General features: G+C 48.1%; 1 protein-coding gene across 1 annotated transcript in view; it reads left to right on the forward strand.

The window, feature by feature from the left end:
- The first annotated feature begins 1,331 nt into the window (after positions 1-1,331).
- Positions 1,332-27,108, forward strand: part of LOC137430692 (neural cell adhesion molecule 1-like) — a 226,783-nt gene continuing 201,006 nt past the window's right edge. Inside the window, exon 1 of the mRNA XM_068121468.2 lies at positions 1,332-1,575. Coding sequence (XP_067977569.2) covers positions 1,530-1,575 — 46 coding nt within the window. The 5' untranslated portion in view covers positions 1,332-1,529. The remainder of the gene's footprint in view (positions 1,576-27,108) is intronic.

Here is a 27,108-nt window from a genome sequence, read left to right on the forward strand (position 1 = left end):
CTCCACCAAGGGACACTCTGCCCAAGCTCCTCCACCCAGGGACACTCAGCCCAAGCTCCTCCACCCAGGGACACTCTGCCCAAGCTCCTCCACCCAGGGACACTCTGCCCAAGCTCCTCCACCAAGGGACACTCTGCCCAAGCTCCTCCACCCAGGGACACTCAGCCCAAGCTCCTCCGCCCATGCACTTTGCTCAAGATCCTTTGCCCGAGGACACTTGGCCCAAACTCCTCCACCCAGGGACACTCGGTCCAAGCTCCTCTGCCCATGGACACTTTGCTCAAGATCCTTTGCCCAAGGACACTTGGCCCAAACTCCTACACCTTGGGGCACTCGGCCCAAGCTCCTCCACCCAGGAACACCCAGCCCAAGCTTCTCCGCCCAAGGTCACTTGGCCCAATCCCCTCCACCGCACCATCCAAGAGATGTATAAATATAACGGATATTTTGCCGGATAATGGAGGTTATGAGTTTTTTGAGGGACAAGGAAACATGTTTATAGTTTTATTGATTTATTATCCCAAGGAAGTGTGAACCCGATTTGATGATATTACTTGTGGGAAACTTCGGTGTCCGTGGAGTGTCCAGCATCTAGATTCTAGTGATTGGTTCAGTGTTTTCTGGACAACCATAACGACCATAACGAGGCGTCGACCGACGACCATTGATGAATTGATTGTTTATTATACATGATTATGAAAATGTGCGAACATTGTTATTCTTCTTTCCTGTTCGAGTGAGCTCTTCATTTATAGCGCTTTTGTGTGAAGGATCTGTCTGCTGTCCTCGCTATAATTACCTGCACAGGTATTTACATCAGACCTGGATGGTGTGAAAAAACACGTTCAAGGTAGGTAACCACATCGATGAAGCACAATGGTGGTTTTGGGTCAAACATTTGTACAGGAAACGATAGTACTGTTTGATTACGACATCAATATGAGAATGAAACTGCCGCTCTTCATCGTGGGCACCATTACTGGAGACATCTACCAAGTGATTGCTATTAAATGATCGTTCCATTCGTCAAATCGTAAAGCAAAAGCACATGCAGGAAATAAAACGAACGTCTGACGAATGGATATAACTCGAACCTAAAAATAATAACAGAGACGTCGATGGAAGAAACGAAATGGCCTCTCGGGAAGGGATTGCTTTTTTCTCGCTTCGAAATCGACAGGAGGGGCCGCGCAGTGACACCGCGAATGGACGGTGAAGGGCGACGGAAATCTGCACATCGCGCTGCGGTATTACTCCGCGCATCGAGTTCCTCGGGCTCTATTTAATTAATGAATTCCCATATCGAGGAGTACCGTGCGCATGCGCAGTCTATCGCGCGACGGTCCTTCGCTCGAGTGCATCCCGGAGCACCGGCTCTGAAGAAAGGGAGACGGAGAGAGCGACGACCGCGCAAATCCTGTCAGCCCGGACTTGGCCCCTTGTGCTCGGTGGAATTGCGCGGAATTCCGGTGGCGTGAACGTGTGAGCCGCCGTTTGCCGCTTGTTGTGTTGACAGGCTCCTCGCAGCCATGGCAGCATCGGCTCTCATCATCCTCTTCATGATGTTATCCGCGGGTAAGGCACAGGTTAACCTGGTATTTTGTATTCCACACAGGACCACTTCATTCGCTCATTCCCCTCACTTTGAAATGTTTTGCCATATTTCGAAGCTTCGTGTAATATTGAAACTCGAGCTATGTCGCTCTTTTCCAATTAAAACAGATCCTTTGTCGTGTCTCCTCACACGGTGAATCACAATCGCGATCTGAGCTTCACTCGCTTCCTTCATTTTCCTTACCTCAACCAATGTACGAACCCGTGTTAAGCCGCGAATATTCCTCCGTTGCGATAATGCGATTGCGTTGGATACGAGGATAAAGAGAACGATTTGGAGAGAGACGGAGATGTGAGAGCGACCACCAACGCATTCTGATAACGAATGTGTGATTATACTATTACTGGTGAAAGGAGCGGTGCGAAGAGCGGGCGATGTGAGGGACGCGTGAGGTGGAAGAGCGGGTGATGTGAGGCGGAAGAGCGGGTGATGTGAGGGACGCGTGAGGTGGAAGAGTGGGCGATGTGAGGGACGCATGAGATGGAAGAGCGGGCGATGTGAGGGACGCATGAGATGGAAGAGCGGGCGATGTGAGGGACGCATGAGATGGAAGAGCGGGCGATGTGAGGGACGCATGAGATGGAAGAGCGGGTGATGTGAGGGACGCGTGAGATGGAAGAGCGGGTGATGTGAGGGACGCATGAGATGGAAGAGCGGGCGATGTGAGGAACGTATGAGATGGAAGAGCGGGCGATGTGAGGAACGTGTGAGATTGAAGAGCGGGCGATGTGAGGAACGTATGAGATGGAAGAGCGGGCGACGTGAGAAACGCGTGAGGTGGATGAGCTGTCGGTGTGAGGGATTTGTTAGGTGGACGAGCGGGCGATGTGAGGTGGAAGAGCGGGTGAGGTGAGGGACGCGTGAGGTGGAAGAGTGGGTTAGGTGAGGGATGCGTGAGGTGGAAGAGTGGGTTATGTGAGGGATGCGTGCAGTGGAAGAGCGGGCGAGGTGAGGGACGCGTGAGGTGGAAGAGCGGGCGATGTGAGAGACTCGAGGTGGAGAGCGGGCTGTGCGAGGGACACGCGAGATAGAAGAGCGGGTGGTGCTAGATACTCGTAAGGTGGAAAAGAGGCTGATGGGAGGTGCGAGGAAAGCGTGAGGTGGAAGAACGGGCGTTGCGAGGGACACGTGAGGTGGAAGAGTGAGGGATGTGTGAGGTGGAAGAACGGGCGGTGCGAGGGACGTGTGAGGTGGAAGACCGGGCGGTGTGAGGGACGGTGTGAGGTGAAATATCTGGCGGTGTGAGGGACACGTGGGGTGGAAGAATGGGCGTTGTGAGGTGGAAGAACGGGCGTTGTGAGGTGCAATATCTGGCGGTGTGAGGGACACATGAGCCTGAGGTGGAAGAACGGGCATTGCGAGGGACGCATGTGGTGGAAGAACGGGCAGTGCGAGGGACGTGTGAGGTGCAATATCTGGCGGTGTGAGGGACGCGTGAAGTGGAAGAACGGGCGTTGTGAGGTGGAAGAACGGGCGTTGTGAGGTGCAATATCTGGCGGTGTGAGGGACACATGAGCCTGAGGTGGAAGAACGGGCATTGCGAGGGACGCATGTGGTGGAAGAACGGGCAGTGCGAGGGACGTGTGAGGTGCAATATCTGGCGGTGTGAGGGACACGTGGGGTGGAAGAATGGGCGTTGTGAGGTGGAAGAACGGGCGTTGTGAGGTGCAATATCTGGCGGTGTGAGGGACACATGAGCCTGAGGTGGAAGAACGGGCATTGCGAGGGACGCATGTGGTGGAAGAACGGACGGTGCGAGGGACGTGTGAGGTGCAATATCTGGCGGTGTGAGGGACGCGTGAAGTGGAAGAACGGGCGGTGTGAGGTGCAATATCTGGCGGTATGAGGGACACATGAGGTGGAAGAACGGGCATTGCGAGGGACGCATGAGGTGGAAGAACGGGCAGTGCGAGGGACGTGTGAGGTGCAATATCTGGTGGTGTGAGGGACGTATGAGGTGGAAGAGCGGGCATTGCTAGGGACATGTGAGGTGGAAGAGTGAGTGATACGAGGCCAAACTTGTAGCGAGGGATGAATTCGAGTTTAGATTGAGATTGTTTAAGAACAAGGGACATGGGACAGTGTGGCACTCGAGAATGATCCGTCCAGACAAAGAGACCATTAAAGTATCATTGCTGTCCGGTACTGTGTACATTAATACGAAACGGTGATTGAGACATGTTTACATGGGGATATATAGACCAAAAATTGACACGCGTGATCGAGTGAATGTACATGGAAGAGGATGATGCGTCGAAGCTTTGCGTCTGTGTCGCTTGTGCTTTTGTTTCCTGTGCTCCCCGCTCCCCCTGCTCTGGCTTCAGTGCGTCCCCCAGGATGGCGCAGAGGCAGCTCTCTCGCCCTTGAGCCATCTTGTCTTGGTTCGAATCTCGTGTGTACTTTAACCGTCAGATCGCCACGATGCAGGGACGGCGATGCATCGACGAGTACCTCATCCTTCGGATGGACGTTTAAGCCTGCTGTCCATGTGCTAGTGCATGCCCCGTTGGATGCTAAAAGATCCCATGGCGTCTTACAAAGAGTATTTGACTTATCAATGGTAGTGAGGCTAAATGTACAATTCCTGTCCTAATGTGCAGGGACATCTTGCAAGTGTAACAGCTGAACTTTCGTGATGATGCAACCAGCAGGCCAAATCCATAATTGAATCGCTGTTCACAACGACGTCCGTTGCTCTCGGTCCTTCCATGCCCTTTGTGCTTTTACTGTAATCACGTACGCCTCTTGCTTTTGTTCATTGCGCTCATTATTCCCAGTGCCTCTCTCTGTGCTCCTCCCCCTTTGTTTTAGATCCACCCCTTGACTCCTCTCTTTCCACCCCTCACCTTAATCCGTCTCTCTTTCATCCTATTTTCCCACTCAAGATCTAGTATCCCTGACTCCTTCAACCCCCATTAAAAAAGTGTCGTCCTTGCACATCGTCACCAATCTCCCTCACCCTTCCTACTTAATCTCACACCGTACCTATAAAATCACCCTTCTGCAATTGTTTTGCTGACGTTTTTTTTTTTGTTTTTTTTCATTCATTCATTTTTTTTTTTTTTAATTTTTTAAATTTTTTAATTTTTTTTTTTTTTCAGCATCCCAACTAACCAAAGCTTCCTTCACTCCCCTCCCCTTACCATCGACTAGTGGAACATTCTAGTTTACTTGTACACTACAACCTTTTACCATTTACTAGCAACAGTTGCAACGCATTTGCACCTTGTCTTGCTTTCTCTTTTACCATATCCAGCTGTTTTAAATATGTATCTCGATCCCGTACTTCACTCCTTATACTGTACATGCAAGTTCAGTATCTATCTTACATTCTGTGCCTGAAGCCTTAACTATGTCCCTCTTATCTCTTACAATTTGTGATTCCTCACTCCCTCTTACATTCTGATCCCGCACAACATATCCTTTTGCATAATTTCTTATCTAAACTTTATCCTACAAACACACCTTGTATACCATCCCTTCCACACCCACCCATGCCCCTCCCGACCTAAATGCTGATTCGGCTCTTCTTTCCTTTACCACACCCTGCATCTTTCTGTTTCTCTCTTTTTTCTTTCTTTCTCTTTCTTTCTTTGTCTCTCTACCTCAACTATTTGGCATCGTTACATTTTCTACATCTGAACTCCTGGCTCACAACGTAGGTAACGCGGGTCCAAATACTACATGTTTGTCCATGGCCTACTCCCAGATCCGATGTACCATACCCCGTTACAGAGCGTTGGTTCTGCCGAAGCCGTTTCTTGATCGAGGGTCATGCTGGGCGGATTGCCATCATTCTTTCGGCAGTAGTTGGGGCAGGAATTTGTAATATGTCCACGATGCCAGCAACAGCTCGCCTACTCTTCGTGAAGGACACCGTGGGATCTTTAACACCCACCAACTAATGTCGGCAGATGGTACCATCGCCTACTATGTCCTTGTAATTCACTTTAGTGCAGTGATGCCTACTAATACCTTTGTCCATCACGTGATTTATATACAAGTTCCTCCATGAGCCTTAGCCATCAATGTTAACAATGTATTACAATTTCTAAAGAATGCTCTTTCTTCTCTGTCGTTTCTCTTACTCATTCCCCCCCCCCCCCACCCCCCACCACTCCATCAACAACTCTTCTCTCAAACCCCCTAGTTTAGCCCCCTTTCCCCTCCCTTTCCTCCGATTCTTTTTGTCCCTCCCTTCCCCAATCTTCCGCTGGGTTTTTGCATCCTTCACCCTTTCTTCACCGCTTCGTTTGGAAGCTTGAGAAGCTAGTCATTCGACGTGCTTGTGTTGAAAACCCATGGTGTCTGTTTCACTGCTAATTGACACTTATCTTTCTTCGCAACTCATTGTATTTCACATTTGAAGTTGAGTTGCCCCGTAAGGTGGATGGTGCTTCCGAAATTTTTCCAATAAAAGATCATTTTCACACCTTTAATGTTATGTAATCAATCAATTGTGTCACCAAGCCACGGGTACAAAATAACTGTAGTCATGGGTTAAAATGTGAAAGAATAGTATATAGAATAGGAAGGGACAATCTAATTTCTGCAATTGCCGAGTCGTACAGTATTGTACTGACATGATATTATTGCTCACCATCCTTCATTCAATCCTCATTCCTCTCCGTTTCTATGGCACTCAATGTCCTTCCATATACCATGCTGGCTCTGTGTCTCTCAACCTCTGCTCTACATGGTGATGTCATCTGTCACGCATGGTGATGTCATCTGTCACGCATGGTGTCGAGCATGTTGCACTGTTCAAGCACAATATCCATCCCAGACGACTCGCCACACCTTCCTATTACGGGGTCAAACGTTAACCAGGCATTTGGTTGGTCTGCTGGCCAAAAGCGTTTCATTTTAGGTTATTTTTTGATGGCGATGCCACCACCACAAACAAGTGTATGTTGGATGACTATGTACAGTGCCTTCAGAAAGTATTCACACCCCTTGACGTTTTTCACATTTTGTTTTGTTACACCTTAATTTAAAATGGGTAAAATTGAGATTTATTTTTTTTGTTACTGATCTACACATAATTCCCCATAATGTCAGTGGGGAAAAAAAAATTAAAAGTGAAAAGCTGAAATGTCTCGAGTCAATAAGTATTCAACCCCTTTGCTCTGACACTCCAATATGACTTTGCTATGGCACGAAAACAATTTCTAGAGTGTTGAAAGTGCCCAAGAGCACAGTGAGCTCCATCATTAGGAAATGGAAACAATATGTAACTACCGAGACTCTTCCTATAGCTGGTCGTCTGGCCAAACTGAGCAACTGGGTAAGAAACACCTTGATCACAGAGGTGACCAAGAACCCAATGACCACTCTGCAGATTTCCTTGACTGAGATGGGAGAACCTGCCGGAAGGACAACAATCTCTGCAGCACTTCATAAATCTAGGCCTAATGGGAGAGTGGCCAGACTAAAGCCACTCCTGAGAAAAAGACACTTGACAGCATGCCTGGAGTTTGCACAAAGGCAGGTGAAAGACTGAGAGCATGAGGTAAAATGTTCTGTTGTCTGATGAGATTAAAATTGAACTCTTTGGCCTGAATGCAAAACGTTACATCTGGCGGAAACAAACACAGGTCATCACCCATTTAACACCATCCCTCCCATGAAGCATGGTGGTGGCAGCATCATGCTATGGGGGTGGTTTTTAGTTGCAGGGACTGAGAGACTTGTAAGGATAGAGGGACCAATGAATGGAGCCAAATTCAGGCAAATCCTTGTGGAGAACCTGCTTCAGAGTGAAAAAGGCAATGATTTACGTTCCAACAGGACAATGACTCCAAGCACACAGCCAAAGCAACACTGGAATGGCTTCAGAACACGAACGTGAAAGTCCTTGAGTGGCCCAGCCAAAGCTCTTCCCTGAATCCCATTGAGAATCTGTGGAAAGACTTGAAGATTGCTGTTCACCGACGCTCCCCATCCAACTCCTTGCTCTCTCTTTCTCTATCTCTCTTCCTCACTCTCTCTCTACCTCTCTCCCTCACTCTCTCTTTCTCTATCTCTCTCCCTCATTCTCTCTTTCTATATCTCTCTCCCTCACTCTCTCTTTCTCTATCTCTCTCCCTTTCTCTATCTCTCTCCCTCACTCTCTCTTTCTCTATCTCTCTCCCTCACTCTCTCTTTCTCTATCTCTCTCCCTCACTCTCTCTTTCTCTATCTCTCTCCCTCACTCTTTCTCTATCTCTCTCCCTCTCTCTATCTCTCTCCCTCCATGCTCTCTCTCTCTATGCTCTCTCCCTCCACGCTCTCCCTCCACGCTCTCCCTCCACGCTCTCTCTCCTTCACTCTTGCTTTCTCTCCTTCACTCTTCTTGCTTTCTCTCCTTCACTCTTGCTTTCTCTCCTTCACTCTTGCTTTCTCTCCTTCACTCTTGCTTTCCCTCCTTCACTCTTGCTTTCTCTCCTTCACTCTTGCTTTCTCTCCTTCACTCTTGCTTTCTCTCCTTCACTCTTGCTTTCTCTCCTTCACTCTTGCTTTCTCTCCTTCACTCTTGCTTTCTCTCCTTCACTCTTGCTTTCTCTCCTTCACTCTTGCTTTCTCTCCATCACTCTTGCTTTCTCTCCTTCACTCTTGCTTTCTCTCCTTCACTCTTGCTTTCTCTCCTTCACTCTTGCTTTCTCTCCTTCACTCTTGCTTGCTCTCCTTCACTCTTGCTTTCTCTCCTTCACTCTTGCTTTCTCTCCTTCACTCTTGCTTTCTCTCCTTCACTCTTGCTTTCTCTCCTTCACTCTTGCTTTCTCTCCTTCACTCTTGCTTTCTCTCCTTCACTCTTGCTTTCTCTCCTTCACTCTTGCTTTCTCTCCTTCACTCTTGCTTTCTCTCCTTCACTCTTGCTTTCTCTCCTTCACTCTTGCTTTCTCTCCTTCACTCTTGCTTTCTCTCCTTCACTCTTGCTTTCTCTCCTTCACTCTTGCTTTCTCTCCTTCACTCTTGCTTTCTCTCCTTCACTCTTGCTTTCTCTCCTTCACTCTTGCTTGCTCTCCTTCACTCTTGCTTGCTCTCTTTCACTCTTGTTTTCTCTCCTTCACTCTTGCTTTCTCTCTATCTCTCCCTCCTCTCTCTCCCTTACTCTCACTTTCTCTATCTGTCTCCCTCTTTGCTCTCTCTCTCTCTCTCCCTCACTCTCCCTCCTCACACTCTCCCTCCTTTCTCTATCTTTTGAATAAATGTTCGTTAACCGAGGATACAAAGCTAAAACTTTGGCTTGCAGTTCTACCAAAGAGAAATTACAAGAAAGCATAGTTACCTCCGCCACCAAAGGTGGATAGAGTTTATGTTTCACCCCTGTTTGTCTGTCCGTTTGTGAACAAGATATCTCGAAAAGTTGTGGAGGGATTTGGACGAAATTTGGCAGAGGTAGCATGTGTGACGAGGATGAAATGATTATATTTTGGTGAAGATCTGAATATGGATTCGGATATGAGAATTATGTAATTTTTATGTGATTCTTCACCATTGGAAGATAGGGTGAAAAGCGATATATATAACACTAGTATAAAGTCCGTCAAAAATGACGGTTTGGAACAGTTTTTGAAGGTACAGCCACGTGAGCATGCCAAAGTCTGAAGTCTGGGCCTAGTGTCAGGTGTGCTTACATCATCTTTATTTGTTGGACATCCTACAGACGTAAATGAACACTCGTTTTACTCTGTGCGCATTGCACATCACGTGCAGCAAATTTCACCTCCCTGTGCCTTGTATTTATTGTGATTTAAAAAAATATCGCTTTTGTACACTGACCTTGAGGCTCAGTTTGCAAGCCACCGTCTGCAATTCCAATGTAAGAGGCATAATTACTCTTATTTTGGGTCTTTGGAGTCCTTGGGATCTCTTGGGTCCTTGTGGTCTTTTGGGTCTTCAGTGTCTTCAGCATATTTTGGGTCTTTTGGGTCTTCTGGTTCATCGGTGTATTTTGGGGCCTCTAGGTCTTTTGAGTCATTCGAGTATTTTGGGTCCTCGATCTGGATCTTTGAGGTATTTAAGGGTCTTCGGGGTATTTTGTGTCTTAGGGGTAATTTGGGGTCCACTGGGTCCTCAGGGTCTTTAAGGGGCTCTGGGGTCTTTTTTGTCTTTTGTATTATTTGGGGTCTTTCAGGTCTTTAATGGTCTACCGGGTATTTGGGGTCTTTTCGGTCTTCTGGGTCTTTTCAGTCTTTGGGGTTTTTTGGGTCTTCTTGGTCTTTAAGGGTATTTTGGATATTTGGGGTATTTTCGGTCCTTTCAGTAACCGGGATCTTTTCGGTCTTCGGGCTCTTTTCGGTATTTAAGGTTATTTGGGTCTTTTGGGTCTTCATGGTCTTTTCGGTCTTCAGGGTATTTTCGGTCTTCGGGATATTTTCAAGGTGTTTGGGGTATTTTTTGGGTCTTTGGAGTATTTTGGGTCTTCGTGGTCATTTGGCTCTTCAACAGTCTTCAGAGTCTTTTGGGTCATCAGGGTCTTTGTGATCTTTTGGGTCTTTTGGGTATCTGGGGGTATTTATGGGTTTTTGGGGAATGTTGGGTCTTCAGGGTCTTTTGGGTTTTTGTGGTATTTTGGATCTTTAAGGGTATTGATGTCTTTGGGGCATTTTGGGATTTCAGGGACTTGTCGGTCTTTTAAGTCCTCTGGGTCATTTGGGTCCTTGGGGTATTAAGGGTTTTTGGGTCTTTGGGGTATTTTGGGTCTTTAGGGTATTTAAGGGTCTTTGAGGTATTTTAGGCCTTCATGGTGCTTATGGGTTTGCAGGGTCTTTAAGGATCTTTGGGGTTTTGGGTCTTTAACTGTCTTCAGGGTCTTCATGGTATTTTGGGTGTTTGTGGACCATTGGGTCTTCAGGGTCTTTTGTGTCTTTGGGGTATTTTGGGTGTTCTGGGGCCTTGGTGTCTTCTGGGTCCTCGGGGTCTTCTGGGTCCTTGGGGCTTCTGGGTCCTTGGGGTATTTTGGGTCCTCTAGGTCATTTGGGTCCTCGGGATTGTTTGGGTCGTTTGGGTCTTTTGGGTGTTTGGGGTCCGTTTGGTCTTCAGGGTATTTTTGGTCTTTGGGATATTTTGGGTCTTTTGGGTCTTCAGGGTGTTTTCAGTCTTTTGGATATTTGGGGTCCTCAGGGTATTTTGGCTCTTTTGGGTCTTCATGGTCTTTTTGGTCTTTAATGGTTTTCAGGATGTTTTGGGTCTTTGGGGTATTTTGGTTGTTTGGGGTCCATTGGGTCTTTGGGGTATTTTGGATCTTCAGAGTCCATGGGGGACTTCAGAGTCCTTAGGGTCTTTTGGGTCCTCTGTCATTTTGGTCCGTGGGGTTGTTTGGGTCTTTTGGATCCTCGGGGTTTTTGGGTCTTTGGTGTCCATTGGGTCTTCAGGGTATTTTGGGTCTTTGGGGTCTTCTGGGTCCTTGGGGTCTTCTGGGTCTTCGTGATCTTTTGTGTCTTTAACAGTCTACAGGGTATTTTGGGTGTTTGGGGTCCATGGGGTCTTCTGGGGTCTTTTTGGTCCTCAGTCTTTTAGGTCTTTTAACCGGTTGACACACAGTCGTGTTCAAAGATTGCCCCTTAAACCGCCCCCCCCCCTCAAATCCCTCCGAAAGCACTACTCGAAGCCTTTAAAACCTAACCTTATGGAGGGGGACACACACCACACACACCACACACACCACACACTAGTTAGGCGACTAGAACAAGCCGATTAGATTTTGGTTCAGGTCTGAATCCAGATCCAGCTTATCAGTGGGATACAAAATGTAAACTGTTCACCGGGTGGAGTTATGCTCTCCACTGAGTGCCGTTCTAGTTTATAATTGAAAGTTGCCACTTTTGAATTAGATAAAATAAACATTTCAAGAAATTTGATCAATACTGGTTCAATATGATCCAGCACTGTTCTCGGCAAACACTTTCTCACACGTGTATGAGTCCAAAAACCAACTCGTACTGGCTAAAAACGTGGCGCTCTTTCCAGATTCGTATATGGACACACTTTAAATTTTCATAAAGACATCTCTTAAAATGAAACTTCCACAGAGAGAGGCATGAGTTACATAGTGTCCTCTTAGTCCTTGAAATGTCCATGAATAGTGACAAACTAATGACAAAACTAGGACAAAATAGATACCTTTCAGTTTCTCAGTACATCGTCCAGTAGTAGGAAAATTAATCAGAATAGTTCACACAACATCATGTTTTGATAACTAGTGAGGTACCCATGCTATGCATGGGTGGGAGGCCAGAAGCAAACAGACAATGCAGAAATGGCGAATGCGAAAGCATGAAACCAATAAATCCCACATTCCTGTAGCACCTTCAGTCGCACGTCAGACATGGACAGCAGATTCGTGAAGGACTTCCACGAAAAACGTACCTGTTTGAATGTTTCCATACCTATGGAATGCATATGGCGATCAATGGCGAATCATATGGTGAATCTGCATTTGGCGATCCGCGAATATCACGCTTAGAACGTAAAACTGTCTCGGCATTTTGTCATTCATTTGAACTCAATATCTCTTTTTTTCATTCCAAACAGCATAACTCCAATCACAAATTAAATAACATTAATATAAAAAATAAACTTTTAACAACATTCGTGCCATAAACAAATATTTAAATCCTGATGTGAAGTTCCGTACAGTTGGATGAATACAATTACGAATTCAAAATCGTAATTGTATTCACTCAATTCCAATCATCAATTGATACTTTAACAAAACACTGTTTTAAATGACGGTTTTATTGGGATATTATCAAACCAGCTCATTGCCGTCATCTGTTCACTTCCAGATTCGCGAAAGGTTCGTAATTCATTATGATTTTCCTCAATTCCGCAATGAAATACTGTTCAGCCGTTTTTAATTTTCATGTCATGTTCTTTTGGTGAATTATCATAGGATTTTACTGCAGGGGTGCCAGGAAATCGTTGCGATTGGTGCAGCCGTTTTTGCGGTACCCGGGACAATAACGTTCGGTGGGAGTCCAAACCTGAAAATGCTGGAGACCAAACCTGAAATTGGAAAAACAATATAGCCTATTTTACTCCAGGGGGTCCCAGGATTACCCACCCAAAATATCGTTGCAATCGGTTGAGCCGTTTTTGCGGTACCTGGGAACAGACGGACAGATGGACAGACATTTGGTGAATAATAGTAAGATAATCGTAGCTAATAAAAAGGAACGATCTGCATGAAAAGACATTCAGCCAAAGTCTCATACTCTGAAGGCCCCAATTATTCCTACCTTCTTGTGGAGTTAGCCAGGAAACTTTTGGGTCCATCTTTCACAAACCGCTGGCCAGACCTGAGGTCTGATTGAATGAATGATCGTTTTAAGGCCATTTTCTCCATGAGAACGGGGGTTAGCCACGCGGGCCCCATGACAATCATGATTCCCTTTTTGAGGCAATGTTTTTATGGCCGGATGCCCTTCCTGGCGCCAACCCTTAGTCGCCTCTTACAATGCGCAGGGATACCTATTCTATTCTAAATCGGGGTACACACCAGGATCATTCATCTCAGCAAGATAGTACTCAATTTGCCGACCCAGAAGGATGACAGGCTGAGTCAACCCTCCTGACGTTAATTCAGCGATCGACCGGGATTCAAACTCAGGATCCTATGATCCCAAGCCAGCACCCTAACCGCTAAGCCAACACCAGGCTAGACATTGTTAAATATACAAAAGAAAATTAAGACGAGATCAAACTTTTCACTTGTGAATAATTTCATTGAGAAGACTAGAACGGCACTCAGTAGAGAGCATACCTCCGCCTGGTTGGCCATATCACTCAATGGTGAAGAATCACTAAAACATTCTACTAGCTGGATCTGGACCCGGATCTTCACAAAATTGAATCGATTCTTCCTTGTCACACACACAACCTGTCCAACAAGTTTCGTCCAAATCCATCCATAACTTTTTACGACGAAGTGTTTTCATTCTGTACAGTCACTCATGGGGGATGATGTGTTATGCAGCTGGTGGGACATCCCGCAAAGTTCGCTCTAGTGCGGCTAAAATACGTGTTGTATTTTAATGCGGCCAAGAAAACATGAAGTACAGTGGTGCAAATGTAGAAGCAGGTCATGCTCTCGTAAAATATGTTTATATACAGTCGTGACAAAAATATTGGCACCCTTGCATTTTTTTTCAAATAACTCGCAAATTTCTCGAAAAATAAGTTATGCTGACGGACCCCGCTATTTGCGGGGCACACGTTCCTGGAAAATCCCGTGAAATGAGAAACTGCCAATGGCAGGGCATTGTTTCAATGGAAATAGCAGAGGGGGGTGAGGAGGGGGGGTCACGAAAAAAAAATTAAATTTTAAAAATATACAAGACCCTCCCCCCCAAAAAATATAATTATATATATATATACACAGTCACGTGAAAAAGTAAGTACACCCCATGTAAAGTTTTGACTTTTTCAACATATTTCAACATACAGCTATTTGATCTTCATTTCAACAATATTGATAGATAAAGGTTATATAATATAACAAATATCATGAAACATTTACATTTTGTAGTCCATTGTATAATTTAAATAAACATAAATGCAAATTTCACATGTGGAAAAAGTAAGTACACCCTTGGCTCTAATAGGTGGTATTGCCCCCCTTGGGCAGAAACAACCTCAAGTAGGCGTTTCTTATAACTGTCTTCCAGTCTCTGACATCGACTGGGAGAAATTTTTGCCCACTCCTGCATGCAGAATTCTTTAGCTGTGCGATGTTTGAGGGGTTTCATGCATGCACAGCTCGTTTCAAATCCCCCCACAACATCTCAATGGGATTTAGATCCGGGCTTTGACTTGGCCATTCCAGAACCCTCCATTTCTTTCTTTTTAGCCATTCCTTGGTGGATTTACTGGTATGTTTAGGGTCATTGTCATGTTGCAAGGTCCACCTTCGGTTGAGCTTCAACTTTCTGACAGATGGCCTCACATTATCCTCAAGCACCCTCTGGTACAATGAAGAATTCATAGTGGATTCTATGATGGTGAGCTGCCCAGGCCCTGATGCAGCAAAGCTGCCCCAAACCATAATATTTCCACCACCATGCTTTACAGTTGGTATCAGGTTCTTGTGGTCAAATGCTGTCTTTGGTTTTTGCCAAACATGTCTTCTGGTACTGTGGCCAAATAGCTCTACCTTTGAATCATCTGTCCAGAGAACATTGTTCCAGAAGTGCTGGTCTTTGCCGAGGTGTTCATTGGTAAACTTTAGTCTTGCCCTGATGTTCTTTCTGGACAGCAAAGGTTTCCTCCTGGCACACCTCCCATGTAGATGAAATTTGTGCAGCCTCTTTTTGATGGTAGACTCATGCACTTTGACATCAACAGTGGCAAGAGCTACCTGTAGGTCCCATGATGACATTCTGGGGGTTCTTAGAGACTTCTTTCAGCATCTTGCGGTCTGCTCTCGGGCTGAACTTGCTTGGGCGGCCTGGCCTGAATAAGTTGGCAGTTGTTTGGAATCTTCTCCACTTGTAAATGATCTTCCGCACAGTCGAATGATTGATTTCAAATTGTTTGGAGATCTTTTTAAATCCCTTCCCAGACTCGTAGGCATCTATAACCTTCTTTCTGAAGGCCTCAGAGAGCTCTTTTGATCTAGGCATGGTGACGCCGCACACTTCAACAACAAAGAGCAAACCAAACGAAATGTCGGAGGTTTAAATAAGACAGGTTCCTCCAAGATCCTCTCTAACGATGTTCTAATCATTTACACCTGAGCTGGTGCACCTGATTCTAATTTTAGGTATTTCAAGTAGTGATAAATGTTGGGGTGTACTTACTTTTTCCACATGCGAAATTTGCATTAATGTTTATTTAAATTATACAATGGACTACAAAATGTAAATGTTTCATGATATTTGTTATATTAATTATATAACCTTTATCTATCAATATTGTTGAAATGAAGATCAAATAGCTGTATGTTGAAATATGTTGAAAAAGTCAAAACTTTACATCGGGTGTACTTACTTTTTCACGTGACTGTATGTATATATACATATATACATATATATATACATACATACATGGGAGTGTATGCTGGATCAGCATGTCGCTGCGTCCTTGGACGACTGACTCCTCAGCACCATCCCGACATACCCCACTGTGTGTGCTACGGAATGAAGTGTTTTTTATGGCAGCCGCAGTGCAAATCCCTGGTACTCATTTTGCCGACCTCGGAAGGAATGACAGGCTGAGTCAACCCCGCCTGGTATTAATTCAACGACTGAACGGGATTCAAACTCAGGACCTTAGGATCCCAAGCCCGCCGCATTGAAAATGGTGCCTCCTGGCTTTTTAATTTCGGTATTATTTTGGGTGCTGTTAAGGTGGACGTCTGCTCTGCTTGTAAACACTTTCTCTTCCTCTCTCTGACTCATATATGTTTATATATATAATATTTGCAAGAGGTTGTTGCAAGAGCCTGTGCTCTAATGACCCATGGAACGTAGTCAACTGTGCACCTCATGGTCCCTCAACCCTGATTTTTTTTCCAATCCTCTTCATTTAATTCCGTTTTTTAAATGCCATTCCTCCCTCCCTCCATAAATGCACTTGTTGCATACACTTTCAGCTATTATCTCTCCATGATATTCCTACCCTCCTCCCTTACTCTTTCCTATATCTTTTCCTCCTTGACCCATTTATTTTCTTTATATTTGTGGTCCTCTTTGTTTTGTTTGTTTTGTTCCAATGTTCAGGGCATATAGATTAGGCTCGTATTTTCAAAGGATATTCAATAGCTTCGATGTACATGTTTGTGTATGCCATTGGTTCTTTTTATCTCCTTTCGTCTGTTTGAAGACCGAACCTTAAGATTCTGGCGTGCACGCTTTCCCTTTTAAAGGCTTGTTGTTTTTTGCTAATCTAAAGTATATACATTTTACTCCCCCCCCCCCCCCCCCCCCTCCTCTCTCCCTCTCTCTCTCTCTCTCTCTCCCTCTCTCTCTCTATCTCTCACTCTCTCCCCCTTGATTGAATTTCTTTACTTTCCCCCTTTTCAATTCATCCTCCAAATTATTACGGTTAATTACACACATGGGTGCTAATGACATACCGACGCTGTTGGACCAATACATGCTTTTGTTTTCTTTTGTTCATCGACTCTTCTTCCTTCATTTTGCAATCTGTTTTAAATTGTTGTTGTTTTGTTTTTTCGTAACATTTTTTTCCCATCCATCCTCGCATACAAATATAATTGTGTTTTTATTGCCCTCGCTGTCATGGTTTACACAGCTTGAACTTGCTGAAGCTTCCGATCAGGTTTTTCATGCAGTTCCATCTGCTGATGAGGACATTAGTTTTTCAACTTCTGTCCAAGATTGGTGTCGAGATGAATCTTTAAAATATCCAAGCAACCAATGCATGCCGCCATTTTTTGATTGGCGGACCATGGTAACTTGTTGTGAATATCTCTCTTCTCCCCTCTCTCTCCATGTACCATTCCCCTTTCTCCTATCAAGTGTTGAACACCTCCCCCCACCGCCCTGACGCTAGTTTGTCTGATTTTGAGGAGAAAATTAATTTTTATGACATCTCCTTTGCCTGGTCAATGTATCTCGATCTTTATTATTTTCACACGTGTGTGTGTGATTGTGCGATTTGTGCAATGTCGGCTCCTCCATAAGCGTTAAGAATGTTAAGAAAAAAAATTAAAAATCTTTGTATGTACATGGCCATTGGTGATGGTTCATGTGCAGTCTCTGGCTGCTGGTTGCATCATCTTCTGGAGGCTATCCTTTTCAAGCAAGAATGAGAACATACAATTTTTAAAATCTTTAGTATGACTCAGAACGGTCCAAACCGGATGGGATTTTTACGGCGCAGCCCATCGGGCGAAGCCGTCGAGAACAGTGTTTGTCCGTCCATATGTATGTCCCCTCAAACGTATACCAATCAGAGCTGAGGATATGGTCACATGACAGGGTGATATGATTACGTCTGATGTCATTATGGCGGCTGACCCTCCACACTCCGCCATTTTGATTTATATGCCGAACATATCGTCAAACCTGTCATATATCACATGCTCTACCTTTACGTTTTTCATTCAGTGTGAAACACAAACAAACAGATTGTTAATATGATCATCAAATATCAAAAGCATAGACGTTACAGCTCTTCCAACAATATGGTACGGTACCTATAGGCCTTAGGCGTTATGACCCGTCTTCGGACCGCTTCGGACAAATTAAGCCCAGGTTTCTTAATACAGTAGTGTATCATTTCAGTAGTGTCGTTTTTGTAATAATAATAATAATAATAATAACAGTATAGTAAATATAACTATAACACTTTAATCCCAATGTCGTGAATGGAAAGTTAATGGATTGAAGCGGTGTATGGTTCATGATCAATGATGAGCGTTATTCGGCACTAATATTAATAATTGTGGAAGTAGGGAATTGGCCTCGGTTTTTTAATGGTAATATCATTTTCGAAATAATGATAACTTAACGTTAATATTATAGTAAATCTAATCATAACACTAATCCCTTCGTAGTGACTACAAACGTACTGGAAGTTAAAATATATCAGTTTTGTGCCTGTTACGTCATTACGTCTATGATGTCATTATGACGGCTGAGTCCACTGACCAACATTTTAATTTACAAGTACACCGCTCACTACGGGAGTGGCAGGAAGGGTCATTCCTCTTTGGGGTCTATAGATTACAGTCGATCTATGGTCAGGTCTCAAGAACATTGGGTGTGTTCATTTACCAACTTTCTTGTGGAGAGATCATCAAGTGGTTTTAGCATTCGAGCAAGCACTCCATCAAGCACTCCATTCAAAACCCTTAAGGAACAGCTGGCTTGGCAAGCGCTAGCTAGCTGCTTGGTAAATGAGCACACCTCCAACCCTTGTGGGGCACATAGATTACAGTAGATCTTCTCTCAGTTCTGTAAGTAAAACTTACCTCACGGATGTCGTGATTCCTCCAAATTTCTTTATTTAATGTTATAAGCAGCTTTAGCGACTGTTTGAAAAGCTAAACATATGTGTTTGTGGTTTATAATATTTTACAAGCCCGGCGACGCCGCTGTTAGACTTTTGGTCTTGTTTTTTTTTTAGGAGACACCATCTCCTTACTGGATGGCCAGAGTTCATTCGCCCAAGTTGCCAGGTGTTGTTGTTGTTGTTCCTTTTGTAGCAAAGCCAGTGAGGTATCTGTTTTGTTGTCGACCATGTGGCAGGTAGCGCTGGGTTATATGTTGCCAGTGGCAGTCCTAAAAGACTGACTGAACTGACAAAGTACAACTCATTTTCTGAAATATCACAGGAAGTTACTATGATAATGATTTAATATCTATATCTATATCTCTATCTCTATCTCTATCTATCTCTATCTATCTCTATCTGTCTCTATCTATCTCTATCTCTATCTATCTCTATCTCTATCTATCTATCTCTATCTATCTATCTGTCTCTATCTATCTATCTGTCTCTATCTATCTCTATCTATCTATCTCTATCTATCTCAATCTATCTATCTATCTCTATCTATCTATCTCTATCTATCTCTATCTATCTATCTATCTCTATCTATCTCTATCTATCTATCTATCTCTATCTGTCTATCTCTATCTATCTCTATCTATCTCCATCTCTCCTGTTTGGTCATCCCCTTGTTGCATCTGCACATTGTTCCACTCTCAGTGCATTACCTCTTTCCCTCTGTCATTTTCTTCTTCCATTATCCAGTACTTTGCATGCAGAAAAACAACAATCATTTTTGGTGGCATTGAAAGTTATTGGAAATTGCTGAATGTATTTGTGTATTATTTATGATGCAGTACTATTGTGATGATTGATGGTCTTGTCCAAGTTGCCTCAAACGTGTTGATCTCATGTATTGTGAAAACATAAATAGCAAACGATCTTTATTCATCATCATCATCTGCTGCTGTGATGAAAAATAACTCAGAATGGGACACTAAAATAGCTTTTGCCTTGTCAAAAGTCATGGGACACGTATAACATTATTGAAAATGTGTGAAAAGTCTTGCTGTGAGAACATTTAAAATCCTTGAATTTGTTGAATTACAGTCAAGTTGTTGATTGGTTGGAGGTGAGATTTCCTGCAGATATTGCATGCCCTCATTGTTTTAGATTTGGTAGTTGTTATTGATCGGCCCATAATCTAACATCTCATGAACTGCCCAGACCCTTGAAAGGGGGGTATCCATGCTCCTTACTCACATCAAAGTTGCCACACATGTTGTGGATAATTTTGCTATGCATTTTACGTCAAAGCTACCGATATCCATTTGTTGTACTGAAGGAGCTGCACTCCAACGCGAGTCGAAAGAATTGACGCGACCAAAGACGGAATTCGTCCGAGTTGCTTTATTGAAACAAAACAGCTCAGGTATTCTGACAAAAGCCCGTTTATTGGGCAGCAATATATATACACATTTATGTCGGGAAGTTTGCCCGGCAAAAGCTATACCGGGCATGCCCGGGTGTCAAGGGCGAGCCTTGGAAAGGCGAGTCTGGACCTGCCCGGGCATGTTTGGCTGCGGCCTGGCAAGTCGAGGCTGGGCGTGCCCGGGCGCTCTGGACGAGCACTGGAAAGGCGAGAGCGGGCATGCCCGGACGCTCTGGGCGAGCCCTGGAAAGGCGATAGCGGGCATGCCCGGACGCTCTGGGCGAGCCCTGGAAAGGCGATAGCGGGCATGCCCGGACGCTCTGGGCGAGCCCGGGAAAGACGAGACCGGGCGTGCCTGGGAGGTTCGGGCGTGCCCGGGAACAGTGAGTCCGGGCATGCCCGGGAGAGGCGCGTCTGGCCGTGTTCTGGCCGGTGCAAGGCGATTGTGTGCATCCAGCGGTAACCGCTACACACGCCCCTCCAGAATCGACCTGCACCGGCAGGGTCAATTTAAGGGGGGTCCGGATGACCCGGCCGAAGCGACCCCTGGAGGGTCGTGGGGAGGGGACCGAGGTGGTGGTGGGTGGTCGAGCGGGGGGAACTGTGGACGGGGGGCGGCCTCGCCGCAGAGGAAGGGCCAACCGTGGTGGTCGGTCGACGTCCATGTGCGCCGGTTTGAGGCGGTCCACAGAGATCCAGTCCGACCGGCCGCCAACGTCGATGAAAAAGGACTTGTCGCCCCGTCGCAGGACCCGGAAGGGCCCGTCGTACGGCGGCCGGAGTGGCCCCTGGTGCGCGTCATGACGCACAAAGACGTACTCCGCTGTGCGAAGCGCCGGGGGGGGGGACGTAGGACTGGGGGCCACCGTGGCGGGACGTTGGCACGGGGGCAAATCGGCGGGCGGCCTCCTGGAAGTCCGAGCGCTGGTGTGCGGCGGACCAGGGACTGGTAGCGTCGGGCACGAACTCGCCCGGGACGCGGAGCGGCTGGCCGTAGACGAGCTCGGCGGCGGACGCCCGGAGGTCCTCCTTGGAGGCCGTGCGGAGGCCCAAAAGGACCCATGGCAGCCGGTCGGTCCAACCGTCGTCCTGAAGGCCGGCCATGAGTGCGGCCTTCATGGAGCGGTGAAACCACTCGCACAACCCGTTGGCTTGGGGGCGGTAGGCCGTGGTGCGGTGCAGCGTGACCCCCAACGAGCGGGCGACCGCGCCCCAAAGTTCGGACGTGAACTGTGGGCCGCGGTCGGACGAGATGTCCGCCGGTGTGCCGAAGCGCGCGACCCAGGTGGCGATGAACGTCTGCGCCACGTCGGCGGTGGTGGTGGAGGTGAGGGGCACGGCCTCCGGCCACCTGGTGGTCCTGTCCACCATGGTGAGCAGGTGGGTGAACCCCCGCAATGGGGGCAGGGGACCCACCAGGTCCACGTGGACGTGGTCGAAACGCCGTGCAGGCACGGTGAAAGGTGCCAGCGGGGCCTGGGTGTGGCGGTGGACCTTGGCCCGCTGGCAGGCCGTGCAGGCGTTGGCCCAGTCGCGGACGTTCCGTCGAAGGCCGTGCCAGACGAAACGCGCCGACACCAGCTTCTGAGAAGCTTTCCGGCCCGGGTGAGAAAGGCCGTGGATGGAGGCGAAGATGCGGCGCTGCCAGGAAACGGGCACGATGGGGCGAGGCTGGCCCTGGGAGACGTCGCAGAGCAGGACGGTGCCCGCGAAGGGGATGTCGGCCAGGCGGAGGCCCGTGTCCGCCGCCCGGAGGGCCTGCACTGAGGTGTCGGTGGTCTGGTCGGCCGCCATGAGCGCGAAGTCCACGCCGAGGTGGACCGCGTTCGCGCTGGCCCGAGAAAGACAGTCGGCCACAGCGTTGTCTTTGCCGGCGACGTGCCGGATGTCCGTGGTGAATTCCGACACGGCGGAGAGGTGGCGCTGCTGGCGGGCCGACCACGGCTCCGTGACTTTGGCCATTGCGTAGACCAACGGCTTGTGGTCAACGAAAGCCGTGAACGGGCGGCCCTCCAGGAGGTGTCGGAAATGGCGAACGGCCAGGAATAGACCGAGCAGCTCGCGGTCGAACGTGCTGTATTTTAACTCGTTCGGCCGGAGCTGCCGGCTGAAAAAAGCGAGTGGCTGCCAAACCCCGTCCACCCATTGTTCATGGACGGCGCCCACCGCGTAGTTGGAGGCGTCCGTAGTGAGGGCGATGGGCGCGTTGAGCACCGGGTGAGCCAGCAGCGTTGCGTCGGCGAGGGCCCGTTTTGCGCTTGCGAAGGCCGCGTCCATGGCCGCGGACCAAACGATGTCATGCTTGGCCGGCTTGCCCCGGAGGGCCTCGTAAAGGGGCCGCATGAGCTGAGCAGCGCGGGGCACGAATCGGTGATAAAAATTCACCATGCCGAGGAACTCTTGTAGGGCCTTGATGGAACGGGGACGCGGGAACGTGGTGATGGCCTCGACCTTGGTCATGCGGTGGCCCAAAAAGTCAACGGTCGTCGTGCCGAAGTGGCATTTGGCCGGGTTGACAATTAAGCCGTGCTCGCTGAGGCGACCGAACAGTGTTCGGAGGTGGAGGAGGTGCTCGGCGCGGGACGTGCTGGCGACAAGGATGTCGTCCAGATAGACGAAAAGAAATGGCAGGTCGCGCAGCACGCCGTCCATTAAACGCTGGAATGCCTGGGCCGCGTTCTTGAGGCCAAACGGCATCCTCAAAAATTCGAACAGGCCGAACGGCGTGATGACGGCCGTCTTCGGGACGTCGGCCGCCCGGACAGGTACCTGGTGGTATCCCCGTATCAGGTCAATTTTGGAAAATATGACCCGTCCCGCCAAATGGGCGGAAAAGTCCTGGATGTGTGGGATCTGGTACCTGTCGGGGGTGGTAGCGTCGTTGAGACGGCGGTAGTCGCCACACGGGCGCCATCCGCCCCCTGGCTTTGGCACGATGTGCAGTGGTGAGGCCCACGCGCTATTGGAGCGCCGCACAATGCCCAGGTGCTCCAACGCGTCGAACTCGGCCTTTGCCACGGCGAGCTTGGCCGGGTCGAGGCGGCGGGCCCTGGCGTAGACCGGCGGGCCCGTAGTGGGTATGTGGTGCTCGATCCCATGCCGCACTGCGACGGCCGAAAACGTCGGCCGTGTGAGGGCCGGGAATTCCGCGAGCAGGCGAGCGAACTCGTTCGCCGTCGGGAGGGCGCACGCCAGTTCGGTCGGCGCGGAGCTGCTCATCGTGCACGCCAGGGAGCTGAAGGTCTTGGCATTGACAAGGCGACGACGTTTGACGTCGACCAGCAGCCCGTGCGCGCAGAGGAAGTCGGCGCCCAGCAAAGCCATGGGGACGCAGGCGGTCACAAAGGTCCACTGAAAGCGCTGGCTGCCGAAGCAGAGGGTGACGTTGCGCGGGCCGAAAGTGCGTATGGCCGAGCCATAAGCAGCGACCAAAGAGGGGCTGCAAATGGCGTCCCGCCTGTCCTACTCGGAGGCGGGTATGACGCTCAGTTGGGCGCCGGTGTCACAAGGGAAACGCCGCCCGGACGCTTTGTCCCGAATAAAAAGCAAGTTGCCCGAGTGGCCGGCGCTCATGGCTGGGAATGAACGCCGGCCCGGCCATTTCCCGACTTGCCGAAAGTGCACGGGGGTCGGCACGTCCGAGCCTTGTGTCCGAACCTGGCGTGGTAATAACACCACGCCTAGTCAGGTGGAGGCCCCGGCCGTCGTGTCGGAAGCGGTCGGTGCGGCGTGGCGGCCGCCAGTTTCACCGGCAGTTCGGCCTCCAACCGCGCAGGGCGCTCGGGCGTCGTGGGCGTCGCCTCGGACGGCGGCAGGCTCCAGGTAGCCGCGCTGATGTGTTGGCCCGCCGAGGAGATCTTATCGGCTTCCCTGGCGAGGGCGCGGGGATCGGTGATCGACGTGCCAGCCAGGGCGAGGCGTACCGGGTGAGGCAGCTGGCGAAGGAACAACTCGCGGAACAGAAAATCCGGAGAGTGCTCACCGAGCAACGAGAGCATATAGTCCATGCGCTCGGACGGGCGCGTGTCGCCGAGCTCGGGCAGGTCGAGCAGGCGCCGTGCGCGTGCCGCCGGTGAGAGGGGGAAAGCGTCGAGGAGGAGCGTCTTCAGCGCGTCATACTTGTCGGCAGCCGGCGGGTGCTCGAGGAGGCTCAGGGCGCGGGCCGCGGTGGCGGAACGGAGCGCTGCCACGACGTGGTGGAAGCGGGTGTCGTCCGCAGTGATGCCTCGCAGGGCGAACTGGGAGTCCGCCTGGGCGAACCAAACAGCTGCGTGAGCCTCCCAGAAGGTAGGCAGTTTAAGAGTCACTGCCGTGTCCATGTCGGTAGGTCACCAGTGAAGGAGCTGCGCTCCAACGCGAGTCGAAAGAATTGACGCGACCAATAACGGAATTCGTCCGAGTTGCTTTATTGAAACAAAACAGCTCAGGTATTCTGACAAAAGCCCGTTTATTGGGCAGCAATATATATACACATTTATGTCGGGAAGTTTGCCCGGCAAAAGCTATACCGGGCATGCCCGGGTGTCAAGGGCGAGCCTTGGAAAGGCGAGTCTGGACCTGCCCGGGCGTGTTTGGCTGCGGCCTGGCAAGTCGAGGCTGGGCGTGCCCGGGCGCTCTGGACGAGCACTGGAAAGGCGAGAGCGGGCATGCCCGGACGCTCTGGGCGAGCCCTGGAAAGGCGATAGCGGGCATGCCCGGACGCTCTGGGCGAGCCCTGGAAAGGCGATAGCGGGCATGCCCGGACGCTCTGGGCGAGCCCTGGAAAGGCGATAGCGGGCATGCCCGGGAAAGACGAGACCGGGCGTGCCCGGGAGGTTCGGGCGTGCCCGGGAACAGTGAGTCTGGGCATGCCCGGGAGAGGCGCGTCTGGCCGGTGCAAGGCGATTGTGTGCATCCAGCGGTAACCGCTACAGTACCATGATGCTGGACGACCTCTCTTACACTGATTAATTGCTTGTATGCTCCACTCTTCTACAGAATACAAGGCATTACAAACTCTGTTGGTGCTTGCTTGATTTGCCAACGACTCTCCACATCTGTTTGTCATGTCATAGGTGTTTGATGGAACTATATAGTCATGTCTCTGCCATCTAATAATGAATCCATTGCAGCACTTTCCCTTGAGGTGGTTATTTTGATTGTCTCCCAGATCGATGGCCAGGGATGGTGTTACATATTGTAACAAGAAAAAGAGCAATCGGAGATTGCAAACCCTCGCCAGGATGTATTTTCAGTGGTTTTTAAGGCTTTTGTGTTAAAACAAATATGGTAATCGATGACGTCATCATTATTATTTTTTTCTCCACCAATTTATGCCTACATGATGCTCAATAAATTTCATCTCCATTGGATGAAGTTTTGTACTTGTCGAATTATGTAGACATAATGGAAGCACCGATGACATCATCATTAACATGTTTTATTCCCCATGGAGAGTTCTTTACAATGAGCCATGTCTCAATTTTTTATATTCAGGACTTTCGGAGATATAGAGGTGCAAAGTTTTTGGGTTTTTCCAAGATGGCGGGCGAACCACGTGACCGATGACGTCATCATCAATTTTTTTTCTCCACCAGTTTATGCCGTTATGTCGCTCAAGAAATTGCATCTTGATTGGATGAAGTTTTGTACTTGTCGAATTGTCAAATTATGACATCATAATGGAGGCCTTGGGCTGAGAGTTAAAAATTGGGCACAGTCTATTCCAGGGCAAGACAAATATGTGTGTAAAGTTTGGCGATTCTACGTGCAACGGTGTAGAAGTAGTACTGCGAACAAACAGACAGATGAAAAATCGGTCAGAGACCGAGGACTTGCCGGAATTTACTTTTTTATCGGCCATTTCGGACAAATATCGCGGCCGAACCATGAGACCAATGACATCATCATTAACATATTTTATTCCCCTTGGAGAGTTCTTTACAATGAGCCATGTCTCAATTTTGTCTATTCAGCACTTTCAGAGATATGGAGGTACAAAGTTTTTCGGTTTTTCCAAGATGGCGGCCGAACCACGTGACTGATGACGTCATCATTAACATATTTTATTCCCGCAGTAGAGTTCTTTTCAATGAGCCATGTCTCAATTTTTTCTATTCAGCACTTTCGGAGATATGGAGGTGCTAGGTTTTTCGCTTTTTCCAAGATGGTGGCCGAACCACGTGACTGATGACGTCATCATTAACATATTTTATTCCCCATGGAGAGTTCTTTCCAATGAGCCATGTCTCAATTTTTTCTGTCCAGCACTTTCGGAGATATGGAGGTGCAAAATGTTTCCGTTTTTTCAAGATGGCGGCCGAACCACGTGACTGAGGACGTCATCGTTAACATACTTCATTCCCGATGGAGAGTTCTTTACAATGAGCCATGTCTCAATTTTTCTGTTCAGCACTTTCGGAGATATAGAGGTGCAAAGTTTTTCCAAGATGGCGGCCGAACCACGTGACCAATGACGTCATCAATTGGGCACAGTCTATTCCCGAGCAAGACCAATATGTGTGCAAAGTTTGGCAATTCTATGTGCAACGGTGTAGACGTAGTGCTGCAAAAAGACAGACAGACAAATGAAAAATCGGTCAGAGACCGAGGACTTGCCGGAATTTACTTTTTTATCGGCCATTTGGGACAAATATGGCTGCCGAACCACGTGACCGATGACGTCATCATTAACATATTTTATTCCCCATGGAGAGTTCTTTACAATTGTTTGTTTGTTTGCCAATCTGTTTGCCATGTCTCAATTTTTTCTATTCAGCACTTTTGGAGATATGGAGGTGCAAAGGTTTGCCGTTTTTCCAAGATGGCGGCCGACCACGTGACTGATGACGTCATCATTAACATATTTTATTCCCCATGGGGAGTTCTTTACAATGAGCCATGTCTCAATTTTTTCTGTTCAGTACTTTCGGAGATATAGTGGCGCAAATTTTTTCGGTTTTTCCAAGATGGCGGCCGAACCACGTGACTGATGACGTCATCATTAACATATTTTATTCCCCATGGGGAGTTCTTTACAATGAGCCATGTCTCAATTTTTTCTGTTCAGCACTTTTGGAGATATAGTGGTGCAAAGTTTTGCCGTTTTTCCAAGATGGCGGCCGACCACGTGACATAT

This window comes from Myxine glutinosa, chromosome 7 (genome assembly GCF_964187855.1).
Source record: "Myxine glutinosa chromosome 7, kmMyxGlut1.1, whole genome shotgun sequence".
NCBI lineage: Eukaryota > Metazoa > Chordata > Myxini > Myxiniformes > Myxinidae > Myxine > Myxine glutinosa.